Genomic DNA, 16,087 nt, shown 5'->3' with positions numbered 1-16,087 from the left:
AAGCTGAAGGCGTAAGTCACAGACAATCCCACACCAGTTTGGAATTATGATTAATAGAATGGTTATTTATTCAAAGGGGAAAAAACTTACAGATTACCGTCCCAGACAACAGCCCCTCCACGCGAACAGGAAAGGAGTCCAGGGGCCGGAAACGGAGCCGGAAGACAAAGACAGAGTGGAGGACAGCCGTTGCTTTTTTTAAAGGGAGAGAGACCACGCCCCAATGGGCTGGTAACTCAGCGGCGATTGGCTGAAGGAGCTGAAGGAACTCCCACAGCATCTCCCCCTTTTGTTTAAGTAAGAGAGTTCTAAGCCTACTACGCAATTATATACAATAAGTACAAACCTACGAAATTATATACAATAAATACAAATATCCTATTCTAACTAGCTTAAGTCTTGTATAACAAATAACTTGGCCAAGTCATGAAAGGAAAGTAACTACATTTATATAATCTTCAATCCCATCGAAGATCTGAGAAGGGAAATAATGTTATCTGAGTAATTAGGAAGTGCAATCAAACAACTTCCAGAACATGTACCAAATCGCAGAGACAACTGGCTACCTGGACAAACACCCAAAGTCACATTTGCAGCGTTGAAGCAACCAACTTTGGCTAAGGCCTGATGTAACTGACATACCATTTTCAAAGGCAAGAAACTTCAAAACTATCTTACCCTGTCTTGGCAGGATATGACAGTCTTGTTTTATCCATTTACGGATATTCTGTAACTCTGTCAGTAGTTGAGGTATGAGCATTTCTTTACCCAAAGGCCAGTTCTGCCAAGAAGAAAGGCTCCAGGTGGAGTGTCTTTGGTGCTCAACATTCTCTCGGGCATAGATCAGTGTTGCTAGGAGTGATTGTGTCTCCCTACCATAGAATTCTGAATTAGATTAAAGGCCATTTTCTACAGCTCTTTGAAGAGGTTGAAGATTATCTATCTATACTGAATATAATCTCTATATATCTAAAGAACCTGATTAGTCTAATTATAAATGACAAACTTAGATGACTGTTGATCTATATAATTCTCAATATCTATCTAACTTAAAAACTGAAATAATAAACAACTGTGCAATAAATGAGGACAATGTGACTTCCAAATATAAACAATGTGCAAGTATACATTGCAATATGGTAAATATATATATCAATACATAAACAATATATAAGTATCTTAATCAGAGGTAGAAGTGTACAATGCAATATGGTAAATATACATATATCAATACAATATATATATACAAATACATAAAAATGTTTTAAACAGAGGTAGAAGCATGAAGCATGCATGCATAAAATAGTCAACATAATTTAACTTTGTATCAATATATAAGAATCGATACCAATATGTTTGTCTAAAAGCAATAACTCACAAGTACAAATCTATTTATCCCATAATCCAATTATCCCTCTTTTTTTTTTTTTTTAAGATTCCTGTGCTTATAAAATTCCTCCCCCAACCCTCAACCATATACTAATTATAACCAATCCCTAAATGATGTCCCTAAACCCAAGGACAAACTTTACTGGGAGAGGGGACGTCGTTCTCTAGAATTACTTCCAGCTGTCATGGGGGCGACGTTCTTTCTGGGGGATCCTGTGAAAGTAAAATGATGGTTAAATTTCAAGATCAATGTCTTTTAAAATTGCAAATAGTCTCTGAGTATTTTGTGGAGGTCTGGCCAGAATGTTGTACAAGATGTGCACCATTTCAGCACGTTGGAACCGTCTTGTGCAGCTGGTACCCAAAACAGGTCTTGTAGTAGCGCTATCAGTATCATGACGTCATATCAACCAGGTGGAGTTGTTGTTATGGGGCCTCATCTTCTTCCTGGAAACTTAAAATGTCACTGTAGGAAAAACTCATTGTTCATTGTGGAAAACTTAAACATTAATTATATAGACATATACATGAATACCTATATTCAATGAGAGACATGATAGATATATTTAATGAAGGTATGATAGATATGAAGAAAAGTAAAGATGTTTTCTAAACTCATATTTCTTTCTGTCCCATATCATGGCTCTTGACATGAGACAGAAACTCCAGAAACTCTGGGTTTTTCTTTAAACAACAGGCTTGGAATTAGAGAGGGACTGAGCCAGAGTCCAACTCTAAAACCAGCTCTATAAATTTAGAAATATGATTTAGTATATGGTACTTACAGAACCTATTCAGTTTTCTTGATAGTCCCTATTGGGCCGTTATTTTCCATCTGTCAGTATTCAAATATCCAGGGTCCCTTGAACTTTTCAAAGATCAGTGTTTTCCTGTGGAGATAAGAACAGAACCCTGCCCCCATTCTATATGCTTTTCTTACCACCTGTACGGTTATCATCATTGTAGATGCTGTCATTTCTCCTTTCCAAGAGGTTTCTCCTCTTCAAATCGAACCTTTATTAATTTTGATGGTATCCACAATTTTTCTTCTCCTGTGGAAACAAGAGCAAAACCCCTTCCCCAACGTAGCACATCTCCTGGCTTCCATTGAGAGGTCAGCACGTCTTTGAAATAAACAGGTTGGTTTAGTTCAGAAGTTTTTTCCATTATCCAATGCCTCTCTGCTGCTGTTGTTCCTTTCTCATTAGCATTAAGAAAATTCAAGGTTAATAAAGCATTATGCAATCTATTTCTGGGGGTATCTTTCGTCCCTTTCTGTTTGTTTAGCATATCCTTTATAGTACGATTTGATCTTTCTATAACTGCCTGACCTGTAGGATTATTTGGTATACCTGTAACGTGTTTTATATTATAATAAGCAAAGAAGCGTTTCATTTTCTTAGATACATATGCTGGACCATTGTCTGTCTTTATTTGTGCAGGTATACCCATGATGGCCATAACTTCCAATAAATGTGTGATTACCGAATCAGCCTTTTCTGAGCTCAGGGCAGTTGCCCATTGAAAACCTGAATACGTGTCTATGGTGTGGTGTACATATTTTAATTTACCAAATTCCATAAAGTGGAACACATCCATCTGCCAGATTTCATTCCTTTGAGTACCCTTTGGGTTACTCCCTGCAGGCAACGGTGTTTGATTATAGAAAGAACAAGTAGGACATCTCTTTATAATGTCCTTAGCTTGTTGCCATGTAATGGAAAACTCTTTCTTTAAGCCTTTACTATTGACATGATGTTTTTTATGAAATTCTGAGGCCTGCAGAACGCTTCCAATCAATAATTGGTCAATTTCAGCGTTACCTTGTGCTAGAGGCCCAGGCAGACCGGTATGGGACCGGATGTGTGTTATGTACATTGGACAAAGCCTATTCCTAATTATGTCCTGTACCTCGATAAACAATGAAGTCAACTCTGTGTCATCTGGTATGAATTCAGCGGTTTCAATATGCAAGATAACTCTTTCTGCATATTGTGAATCTGTAACTATATTAAGAGGTTCTTTAAAATCCCTTAGCACCATAAGAATGGCATATAATTCTGCCTTCTGGACAGAATTATAAGGGCTTTGTTCCACCTTACTCAATTCTTCCGATTTATAACCTGCTTTCCCTGATTTATTTGCATCGGTATAAAATGTCCGAGCTCCAGTTATTGGAGCATCACGTACAATTCTAGGAAGAATCCAAGAAGTTCTCTTTATGAGGTTAAGTCTATCACTTTTGGGATAGTTGCTGCTAATTTCTCCCAAAAAATTAGCACAAGCTCTTTGCCATGGTTCATTATCTTCCCATAACTTTCTTATTTCCTCAGTAGTAAAAGGCACTATAATTTCTGCTGGGTCTATACCTGCTAGTTGACGAAGTCTCAGTTTACCTTTTATAATTAATTCTGAAACCTTTTCTACATAAGTTTTTAATTTTTTACTTGGTTTATGAGGTATAAATATCCACTCTAAAATAATATCTTCCCTCTGCATTAAAATCCCTGTAGGAGAAATTCTGGAAGGCAGTATGACTAGGATGGAACTAAGATTCGGGTTGACCCTATCCACATGTGCCTCCTGTAATTTTTCCTCAATCATTGTCAGTTCCTTTTCTGCTTCAACTGTCAATTTTCTGGGACTATTCAAATCCTTATCACCATCTAAGGTTTTGTTTAAATGAACTATTAGATCAGGTGTTATCCCAACAGCTGGTCGTAGACTGGAAATATCTCCTAACAATCTTTGGAAGTCATTAAGAGTCCGTAACCGGTCTCTCCTAATTTGTGCCTTTTGTGTTCGAATTTTCTCTAACCCTATTCTGTAGCCTAGGTAATTTATAGAATCTCCTCTTTGAATCTTTTCAGGGGCAATTTGTAATCCCCACCTAGGCAAGACTTTCTTTACTTCTTCAAACATACTTTCCAAAATATCTTTATTTGAATCAGATAATAAATGTCATCCATGTAATGATAAATTATGGACTTGGGAAATTGCTTACGAATTATTTCCAGTGGCTTATTAACAAAATATTGACACAATGTGGGACTATTGAGCATCCCCTGTGGGAGGACAGTCCATTGATATCTCCTAGTAGGCTAATTATTATAAGTAGGCACTGTGAAGGCAAATTTTTCTCTATCCATTTTTTGCAAAGGTATAGTGAAAAAACAATCTTTCAAATCAATAACTATAAGAGGCCATCCTCTTGGTAATAGAGAAGGCAAAGGAATTCCAGATTGTAGCGGACCCATAGGCTGAATTACCTTGTTGACAGCTCTTAGATCTGTCACCATTCTCCATTTACCAGATTTCTTTTTTACAACAAACACAGGAGAATTCCAAGGGCTGGTTGATTCTTCAATATGGTTAGCATCTAGTTGCTCTTGTACCAGCTGTTCCAAAGCCTGTAACTTATCTTCAGCTAGAGGCCACTGCTTGATCCATATTGGCTTCTCAGTTAGCCATTTTAAAGGTAGGGCTGTTGGTACCTCTAAAGGTTTGCTATTGGCTGTGTGTTCTTGTACAGCCTGAATGGCTGGTGACCTTTTTCCATAATACCTCATTATATCCTTCCCAGAATTGTGAGTTCCTGGAACTACAGGAATGTTAATCTGGGTATTCCATTGCTGTAGCAGGTCACGGCCCCATAAATTTATTGCAATATTTGCTATATATGGCCTTAATCTTCCTATTTGCCCTTCAGGCCCTATGCATTCCACCCATCTTGTGCTTTGTTTTACACGAGATAGGGTTCCAATTCCCAGGAACTGAACATCTACCTCATGAAGAGGCCAATTCGGATGCCAGGATTCTGGAGTAATTATACTTACATCCGCACCTGTGTCTAATAAGCCTTCAATAAAAATGCCATTTATACAGACTCTTAGCTTTGGTCTTTGATCGTTAATATACGTTTGCCAAAATATACGTTTACTCTGTCCTCCTGAATTTTTTGACTCATTCTCCACATGTAATTCATCATTTAGACCAGTATTACTTTTTACGGCAGACATTGGAGTTTTTAATTTTCTTGGTGAGACACATTTTCGACTGTAACTGGGAATGACTGGGCCACTTTTGGCTTGGGGGCCTGCGAGAGGCCCCTCAAGGAGTTTCCCGATGGTATCGGGTTGCCTTGTCTGTCTGTTGTTGACCTGCATTCGTTGGACCAATGTCGGCCTTTACCGCATCTCCTGCATATACCTGAAGGCTGAGATCTCCTACTTTTGTCATTCCCAGAGGAGATATTATTCCTAGGATTTCTTTGCCTGCAATCCCTTTTCAGATGTCCTAATTTACCACAATTAAAACACCTGGTAGTTTGATGTCTCCTCATAGCTTTGGAAATCACTTCTCCTACCCAGGATTCATCATTATAGCTAAACATCTCAACATTCATTGTATGCTGTATCCATTCTTCCATTGGTGCTGATCTAGATCTTAAAGGCCCAATTATCTTTTTACATTCAGTATTTGCATTTTCAAAAGCTAGAGATTCAAGAAGTATTCGTCTAGCTTCTGGGTCTGTTACCCCTATGTCCAGAGCCTTAATTAATCTTTGCACAAAGTCAGTAAAGGGTTCTCTCTGTCCCTGCCTAACCCTGGTATATGATTCGACCCTTTTTGCTGGATCTTGTATTCTATTCAAAGCATTCAAGGCTGCTTTGTGACATAAGGACAGCACTTCTTCATCATAAAGAGCTTGGACCTGTGGATCAGCATATGCTCCTACACCAAGAATTTGATCTTGGGAAACCTCCACACCTTTTGCTCTTCCTTGCTGTTCCATATGTTTGGATTCTTCTCTGAAATAAATTCCAAACATCAAGGAAGGCCCATCATCTAAAACTGCAGACACTAGCTGAGAGAAATCATGGGGGGTAGCTCTGACATTAGAAGCCCAAGTCCTTATCATTTCCTTAACAAATGCAGAGTGCAAGCCAAAGTTAACGACAGCTTGTTTAATTTCTTTTAAATCATTCATTGCTATTGGTGTCCATCTAGCTTCTTTAACTCCCTTTGAGCCTTTGGAAGTTAACCCTTTGTCAGAATAAATTACAGGGTATGTTGTTAGGACCCTGGGTAAGCCAGTTCTAACAGCTGGTGGTGGCATTGTATCCTGTCCTTGTGCCTTCTTACTCTGTTCACCAGCTCCAATAGTTTCTTCAATCATTTCTAATCTTTTTATCATTGTATCCCTTAAATCCTGAATCTCCTGACCTACCCGTGTTTCTAGTAATTTCACTAAGGTATCAGTTTTTTGGTTCCCATTCTGGAGGTTCATTCTATCTGTTACCTTATCAAAACTTTGTGGTAACGTCTGAACGTCAAATTCAACAGCCTGTACCCTTTCAGGTAACTTCCTAGTACCCTTGGACATGGAGTCAATTTTGTCTATCATAGTATCCACTTGTTCAGATAACCCCTGATTTTCAATAATTTTAATCCTTTCAACTAGTTGTTCAATATTAGTCCGTAAAAATCGTATCTTTCTTAATGATAAAATATTGAAAAGAAAACTGAAACCTAGTAACAAGTAAATTAATATATTCCCATAGTCATATAAACCTTGCATGACATAATCCATTGTATTAATAAAGAAAACAGTAAAATTGGCGTTGGAAACAAAAACTGCCATATTACCTCTTGTCTAGTTGGCGGCGCTGTTGCCAAGTTGCGACTAGAAACACTGCAAAGGTGACTTAAACAGGTCCTGTTTCAGTGTCTGCCTTAGTATTTGTTAAAAACTAGGAAATATAAGTTGCTCAAGAAAGAAAGTTTAATTAAATCAATTCCATACACGGAACCAGAAACCCAGAATCCAGGGGTAGAAAAGAGCAACCCGGAAGCCGCGTATGCCTCCACGTGACCGAGTCGTTCTGATTCACGCCACTAAAGCACCGCACTTACAAGGGAAATTTAAAAACAACTCAGAAAAGAGCAAACCAGGCTTGCAGAGATTGTCCCGAGCCTGTGGAGCTTCGGAGGCGTGGGGTTTAATTGAACTGCTGGCTCCACATACAGGGCACAGGCCGCAGCTGAGGGAGGTCTCGTGACTAGCCGAGCTGGTAGCAAGCAGTTGAGTGGGGGGGAAGGGGGGGTTCTACAACCAAACGTTGGGCGCCAGATGAAGGCGTAAGTCACAGACAATCCCACACCAGTTTGGAATTATGATTAATAGAATGGTTATTTATTCAAAGGGGAAAAAACTTACAGATTACCGTCCCAGACAACAGCCCCTCCACGCGAACAGGAAAGGAGTCCAGGGGCCGGAAACGGAGCCGGAAGACAAAGACAGAGTGGAGGACAGCCGTTGCTTTTTTTAAAGGGAGAGAGACCACGCCCCAATGGGCTGGTAACTCAGCGGCGATTGGCTGAAGGAGCTGAAGGAACTCCCACAGCAGCAAGCCACCAAATGAACAGAGGTGGCAGAGGGAAAAGTGGAATATTTCAGCCTGTGAAGCTATGTTAAGATAAGTCAGTTGGGAGGTATGATGCCTCTCAGAAGTCTTTTAAAGGTACCTTATAAGGGCTGGACAAAATAATTCAGCTGTTAAGCACACTGGCTCCTGCTCTTACAGAGGACCCAACTTCGGTTCCCAACACCAACATCCTGGTGATTCACAGACTCTAAGTAACTGCAGTCCTAGGGAATCCCAACACCGTGTTCTGGCCTTTGTAGGTGCCTGCACATGCATACACAGACACAGACACACACAGACACACACACACACACACACACACACACACACACACACATGCACCAATAAGAATAAAATCAATTCTTCAATATTATTATAAATTGAAGTTCCACTTTTTTGTGGAACACAACTTTTTTTTCAACCTCTGAGAAACTGATTATTCATACTTGGGTATTTGGTCTTTTCTTGAAATGAGCAGAACAGGGGACTTGTGAGATAGCTCAGCAGGTAAGGATGCTTGTTGCTGAACCTGATGACGTGAGTCCCATTCCTAGAACCCACTGAGTAGAGAGTTGTCATATGGCCTCCATTATCCGTGCTATGGCATGCAAACACACACACACACAATTTTTCTTAGAAAAGAAACTCTTGTTTCAAGAAAAACAGCTGACACCGTCTGTACCAATGATAAAATTGTACTCCTTGTGTAATGATCTTGACAGCTTCCCAGTATGGCTAGATTTGCAGATAAATGGTGATTTCAGATGTGATTTTTATTTATAATTTGATTACATTCATTAACACTTTTAAGAGGTGTAAAGTAGGCCAGTATTCTCAAAATAACCAGGGCGTGACTGTGGTAGCCAGTCTCTAAGATGGGCTTTAGTGTTTCCTAGCCCTGGTATTCATGCCTCTGTGGCGTTCTTCCCACCATGTGTCAAAATTGGTCTGTGTCTTCACTGTCACTAATCATAATAGGCACAGTGGTGGGGACAGTGTTCCTCCTGGATGGAGGTCACATGGTCACATTCATTGCAACCTTGAAACACTGAATAGCCACTGAGTTCATATGCTATACTTTAGTGCGTATGTGTATGTCTCCATCCATCCCCCAACAAGGTGGATGGAGCAGGATTTGTATATGAGTTATTAAATAGTGCTTGAGGCTCTGTTCCTTCTCTTAAAAAAAAAAAGCCAGTTGGGCAACCTAGGTGTTCAGCAAAAGGGGAGACATTCAGAAAGCTAGGTGAGGCCAGCCTTATAGATCTCTAGGTCTAGAAATGTGTGGCCCCACCAGCAGACTCTGCAGAAGTCCTGGCAGAACCACCCTGCTTCCCCACAGAAAGCAATGCTTATTTTAGATTGAACCATCATCTAGCCCTTGCCCACGAATGAGCTCTCCCATCAGTCAGACAGAGCCATTAAAACGACCACCCAAGAAGAAGAAACAACCACTTCTCTGCAAACTTGGCGTGTCTTACCTCGAAAGTCAGAGCACAATGGCCATCACATGTCAGAAAGCCTTGAGTTCTTTCACTGTGTGATCCTTTGACCCAGGTGTCGGACGGCCGCCACTCTAGCCTAAGGAGATATGAACAAGGCGTGCAATGTTAGCCAGTGCACAGTTGTTTTCACCAAGTGGTCTCCATTTTTCAGAGGCTTTATAATTCTCAGCTTTGGGTTTTATTTATTCGTTCCTTTCTTTATTTACTTCTTGGTTTCACCTGTTTGTTGTGGTGTGGGGGGTGGGATCCAGGGAGCCAGGCAAGCACACTGCACTGAGCTCTGTCTTAGTCTTTTTTGTCTCAGCTGGAACTGCTCTTCATTCATGAAGGTGAACCTGCTGTCTTGAGTTTTAATGGCTACTTTTGCTCTTGGAATTTAAGATCAGATTTTCCTTTGATCTTACAGGGCAAAAAAAAGAGAGCTTTTTAGCTCAGGAACCAGAGTGTGTACAGTGGCCTCTGCATGCCCAGTTCCTCATGGTTTAGGTGGTTTCTCCCTTTCCAGCTATGTCTAAACCCTGTGCTTGCATATGTGCCTATATTGTACTTGCCCCCCCTCTTGTGTGTGTGTGTGTGTGTGTGTGTGTGTGTGCACATGTTGATGTGTGTGCAGGCACGTGTGTGTAGAAGCTTGTGGTAACAGAGATCAGCATCAGAAGTCTTTGACAATCTCTTTCCTTTAGTTTTTGAGACAGTCTCTCACTGAAACTAGAGCTTGCCAATTTGTGGGCTAGCCAACAAACCCCAGGGCTCCTCTTGTCTCTGTCTTCCCAGCACGAAGTTTCCAGGCACAGACTGCCACAGCCAGCTAGGGGTTGAGCTCAGGTTCTCACTCTGACTCAGTAAGCCCTATCCTTTATCAACTAAGCCATCTTCCCAGCCCAGTTTCTAAGGTTCTCTTTCCCTCTCCTATGACTTTATCGTTAGGCTGAAAACCACCTGTGCAGTGTTCAAGAGTACAGAAGCCATGGCTGCCGGCCACACTAAGGCCCTTCCCTGTGCCCTACTCCTCTGGCAGGCAAAGGTGCACACCAAGTCATTGCTACTCCCGGCTTGTGAACCTCCTGCGCTTTCTGTGTTATGAGAAACATTACTCACAGCATGTTGGCTAAAGGGCAGGGAAAGAAAGACCCAGGCACAAGGAAGCTTGTTCTCAGTGCACCCAGGGAAGAAGATGGCAGCTTTGCCACCATGCTAAGGCGTAGGCTAATGAGGATTAGCGTGACTTTTTGTGAAGCATAACATCTTTGTGGCTAGGAAGGTGTATTCAGATGGGCGGAGGATATTTATTTAGTGCTTGATACACATTGTTATCACCCTCTTGTTCAGCCTAGTGGCTTTCGAAGTTCTGGGTTCTAAAGTGGCAGAGGAAGAACTGAAAGAAAGCCCCCTGTGGTGACCCTCCAGAGGTGCAGCCTCCCAGAAGCCTGAATTTGGTGACACTCCAAAGGCTGGTTGAGATTAGATTCCTTTCTGGCTAGAGAAACCCCCAGGCAGACGTTCTGTAGTGGCATTACTTGCCTTCTTTAGGGACCACATGATGGTTTCCCAGTGGCTTTAGGGGTAGGGATAAGCTTATGGTCTGAACCTCCTAGAGGCAAAGATCCTGAGCCACAGTGAGGATGAGCAAGTTGTCTATCTGGAAGATGATGGACATCCCTGGTGGTGATATGAACCCTAAGGAAGAGTTAGGAGGAGGTTGCCAAGAGTAACTGAGGGCAGGTGGGATCTAAGTAAGATTGAGGAATCAGCACAAGGAGGGACCCACAGAGGTGGGAACAGATTCTGAATCTTTCCAGCCCAAGGAGCAACCATCTTCCATAGAACAGGGAGATGGCCACAACTGAATCCAAGTCAGACTGACAAGCCAGTTCTTTCAGACCTCTGACCTCTTATGACTGTAGGGCATAAGTAAGCAGCCTTGCCTATGGCCACAGAGGTTGGAGATGCCATGTTTCCTAGCAACAGATGATGGACACAGCACAAACTTCTAGACTGTGGGGAGTGAGGCCTATTCTGGGACAGAGCGTAACAGGTCAGGCTGGGTCTCACGGAAGCTGCAACAGGTAGGTGTCTAGCTCACATACAAGCAAGAAATATTTCATACCCATAGAATACACTGAGACCAACTTCTTGGGGTGCTTTCTAAATACTAACTTTGGCCACAGGACTTTCCTGTGTAGATCCGAGTGTAGACAAGTCTAGTTATTCCAGGCACTGTTCCTTCCAGCCAATCTCCTCAACCTCCCAGTTGCCTTGAGGCACTGGTCACATCTGTCCCTTGACCTTCCTCTCCTCCTTCCCTTTCCCCAACAGAGTGGTCAGGAGCAGCAGGGCTGCTTGAAGAATTCACTGAGCTAAGCCAACTTGTCTTAGGAAGAAACTCTTGTACACAGTCTTGTCGCCATCATTGACAGACAGGCCAAGTACTCCTAACCTTCATGCATAGCAATTAACCTGTCCTAGACCTTATGCTGTTAGCCAGGAGGTAGGGACTTCAGGTTTGTCCCCTCACAAAGGGTCAAGAAGAAGGCTGGTAGTCACAGTCACCCACTCTCTGAGATGAAGGGTTGGTGTGGAATCGCCATCCTGACGGAGGTCATGGGGTAGGTAAATGACAACTGTTCTCATAGCTTTGGGACCCCAGGAACTCTCTGATCCTGGGAAAAGCAAACGTGAGTGCCTTGTTGAAGCACAGCCTGACCTTACCTACATGATGCTTTGACCAACTCTGCCACACTGGCCTCAAGTCACACTCCCTGGTATTTGTTGGAAGAAATATTCAATAACTCAACAACAACAAAGAGAAAGCAAGTTCTTCTTAGGCAGACCAGGAGAAGAAAGAGTAAGCTTGGTGCTCAGACATGGTGACTTTGGGTATGAGTGCTTTGGCTCCCTGTGCTCAGAACCTTCAATACGGGGGAGGGGGCAGAGTTCACCCTTAGGGATAGGCAGGCTACTACTCCCTGCTTTTACTCCCAGAAAAATAAAGATCAGTTACTAAAGGGTAAACTCCGCGTGACTTTTGAAGGCAATATTTTAGCACTTCTGCACTTACTCATCCGTTAATAGTTATTGACTGCCCACAAACATACCACCAGTACCTGTGTGCATACTCTTGGCTCCCAGGTGACTATGGAGGGCAAGGGAAGTGCAGGCCCTGGTCCATAGTAAGTATCTACAGGTTCAACTCTGATGAGACAGGGAAGTAGAACTCGGGGGAATCTTCTAGAAGGTTCTTGATCAGCTAAAGTGGGCTCTATCCCGCCCCCAGGCTTCCTTTGCCTCTCCTCCTCCACCCTAGCCCAGGCACACCATGTAAAGACTAAGATAACGGCAGCTGGTGACAAGCCATGCTGCTTGCTGATGCCCCAGGGCTGTTTGGGGTTAATGCCAAGATGGGCAATTACACTGAATTATGTTATAGGACATTGCAGCCTTTGGAAGCATTGATATATAAAATGCAGCCCAGCTAATTATAGCTTAATTAATTAATTACTGCTGTCCTTTGAGTCTTCTCATTTTAAATTCCCTCAGTTCCACTTCATCAGAACCTTGTCCACTGTTAGCTTCCAAGTTCAATGCCAAGGCAAGAAATGAGGGAGGAAAAAAATAAAACCTAGAATTCAAGGTTCATAAGTTAGTGTCCAAAGAAGGGGTCCAGTGAGTCCTTATCACAGATGTCCAGTCTCCCTAAATCAGAGTCCGGAGATTGAGAAAATGAAAATACACTTAACAGTTATCGCCAAGTCTGACCTTCTGTGACTCATAGCATGTTATTGCTTTTAAGTTAAAGGAACAATATGTCCTCCTGTACCCACATATAAGGCAGAAATATCACAAATGCACCATGAAAAATGGAGCCAGTTAGGGGATGCCACAGAAGAGTGGGCTATACCTTTCTGCTGACCAGAGAGTCCCTTATCTCTCAGGATTAGCCTTCCTCAGCATCACTACAGGGCATCAGATGTCTTCACAGCATCCACTCCACTAGTTCATGAGCCATGTGACTCAGGAAGTCCCTCCACAGCACTCCACTTCCTGAATCAAGGAGCCTGTGTGATACAACAGAATCCCAGCCAGCCCATAGAATCTGAACACAGGGACTCATGTTCCTCAGCCAGCAGATATGGAACAGGAGGCTTCTGGAACGGATTCAGAGGTCTCTCAGTGTTGACATGGACTTCTGTAATCACCTCTGGGATTTCTCCCAGTCTCAAGACACCCATTATATAGATGGCTCCATAGCCATGTCCCAAGGCAGGAAGGCGGACTGTATCTTTTACATCTTACGCAGTTTCGTATCTTAGCAGAGAACAAAATACTTCACAGTGTTCTTCCAGAGATGAATGAGACCTTCCTACAACACCCAACTCCCCTCCCTGGTTTTAGTCTCAACTGTGCAAAGGGACAAGGAAGGGAGGAATTAGAGAAGGGTTTGCAGGTTCTGCCCCAAAATGCTGATTCTGAGCCAATACCTAATCTCAACATCACTGCTTATCTCATGCCTCCAAAAAGTTTATGTCTTAACCAGTGCCCTGTTCTATAACCAAGTGCTCAAGTACAGAGATGAGAGCCGTGTACAGAATACTTTTACCAATAGATGAATGGTGCCGACCCCAGCTTTTGCAGGGGTGGTAAACAGTCAGGAATCAAGGGTGTCATAGCACACGGTGGCTAACTTCTGAGGAGTGGAATCGCAGGTCTTCTAGGATGCATTTAATAACATTATGCCCTACTTTTCTCTCTGGGAAATGAGAAATACGGTTTCCTTCCCCATTCTTCTACTGGGCTATAAGGGTTGAAAATGTTCTTTAGAAATTGTTATCCTAGCGAAAACTATACCATTGTTGAGCAGGAAGGGTGGCAGTAGAGATGAGGGCAGGTATGCCCATCTCTGGGGCATCCTTTCTGAGACCCTGCCTTCACATGTGTGGTCTCATCAGGATACTTCAAGATGTCACTTCCTTGAGACCAGACACAATGGGAGCTTTGACTCCCTTGACATGTGTGGAACGGTGACAAACACCAGCCATCCATTTCTTTAACAGTTAGAGACTTACCTAGTGCCCAGTCATTATGGGAATACATGTCGTTCCCATGTCCTTACCTGCATTGGTATACCCTTTCTGTAATCCGGTGAAGTTGAATGTTGGAAAGAAGCCAAGCAGAATTCTCTCCTCCCCATTATTTCCAACTCGTTCACTCTCCCTTTGTTTCTCTCTGCCGTCTCTGCAGACGAACAAAGCTGTGGCCAAAGGAGACTTCCATCAGGCCAGCACCAGCTCCCGGAGGGCCCTGTTCCTGGCTGTGCTGTCCATCACAATCGGAACCGGCATCTACGTGGGTGTGGCCGTCGCCCTCATCGCCTACCTCTCCAAGAACAACCACCTGTAAGCTTCCCAAAGGCTGGCGGAAGGAGGGGGAGCCGGGCCACCCGTGTGAGGGCAGAGAAGAGACACCTGCGTGATGCTGTATAGTACAATGATTGTCAACTGACTCCATGATGCCCTGCAATCTTCTACTCCCAGACTTCTTCCTCTTTTTGTTTCGTATCCTTCCACTTCACCTTCAGCACTGTGCAGAGCATCAGGCGGCGAGCAATGCTGACGCTTCCACATGGAAGCTCTAAAGATTCCAGCCCAGCGGCAGCCCCTGGGTGGATTCTACGGGATCAATGACAACCCAGCTCTGCAGCCTGCCAGTGCCTGGACCGCCACCCCATTAGCAATATACAAACAGTTAAAAAAAATACGTTTATTTTTTATGGAATATGGTGCAATAGGCAGAATGCAGGAGACATGTCACCACAGCTGTGGCCCGCTTAACTCCTCTGTGTCCCCCATCTTTGTGGCTTTCTTGTCAGAAACAAGTGGGGCTCAGGAGGAGCCGAAAGCACATGATGGGAGATTGGCTATCTCTGTCCACAGATGGGTCCTGCCTGAGAATGCGAACCTAGAGGAGCATAGCGCCTACCCTGGCCCTGCTCCATCCCAGCACGCTGTCCCAGCTTGGAGCATCAGGCTTCCTGCAGGCTTCCTGCAGATACCCAGCAATACACAGTTCTGGGGCCTCATCAGTCTTAAAGCGGAGGCAGCCATAACCCCACCTCTCTCAAGAACAAGCTCAGCCTGAGGGAAAGGAACTGTGAAGACACACAGGATGTTTAACTCTTGGACGTTCATCCTGGCCGTGAGCAGCAATACTGGGATCCCGGAAATGAAATGGGCCTTACTCTGTCGACTAAATGAATGGCTATTTTCTTGTCATTTTTTAAGTGCAACTCTTGCTTCATGCTGCTTCAGTTGCCAGATGAATGCTGAGAAATAAGTAATCACAGATGTTTTAATACCATGTCATTGCTGTTTTACGAGTGTTCATTATTTAACAAAAATTATCTTTTAGCTTGTTTGCCTATGAGTTTTTCCTTTCTGATGAATGGTGATGGCTGGGCTCTGTTTTGATGATTTACTTCATGTTTTACTAGTGAAAGAGCCAGCCAGCACTCAGCAACTATGGTTGGGCGGCCTTGCGGGGAAAGAATCATGAATCACACAGCCCTGGCTGCTTACAAGTCCATCGTGAGCACCGTCAAATTATGCAGAGGCGCTCTGTTTGGGCTCTCTCTGCAGTTTTACAATAGTCCCAGTCTCTGGAATCCTGGCATCAAAGCCCCAGAAATACTGACTTAGCTCGTCAGAAATTCAGCCTGGTGATTTAAGGGTATAGTACAGGTGAGAGCCCCTGCCTGGGAATAGTGATAAC

The 16,087-nt window shown here is 43.1% G+C and overlaps 1 protein-coding gene across 3 annotated transcripts in view; it reads left to right on the top strand.

The window, feature by feature from the left end:
- Syndig1 (synapse differentiation inducing 1) overlaps positions 1-15,726 on the top strand; it is a 164,177-nt gene extending 148,451 nt beyond the window's left edge. For all 3 annotated transcript variants that reach the window (XM_085696831.2, XM_048436366.3, XM_085696832.2), the window contains exon 4: positions 14,561-15,726. In XM_085696831.2, coding sequence (XP_085552957.1) covers positions 14,561-14,719 — 159 coding nt within the window. In that variant the 3' untranslated portion in view covers positions 14,720-15,726. The remainder of the gene's footprint in view (positions 1-14,560) is intronic.
- The last annotated feature ends 361 nt before the right edge of the window (positions 15,727-16,087 follow it).

The sequence above is a fragment of the Myodes glareolus genome, chromosome 10, assembly GCF_982192425.1.
Source record: "Myodes glareolus chromosome 10, mMyoGla1.1, whole genome shotgun sequence".
Lineage (NCBI taxonomy): Eukaryota > Metazoa > Chordata > Mammalia > Rodentia > Cricetidae > Myodes > Myodes glareolus.
The sequence above is the reverse complement of the archived record's forward strand: the minus strand, read 5'-3'. Positions and strand labels throughout refer to the sequence as shown.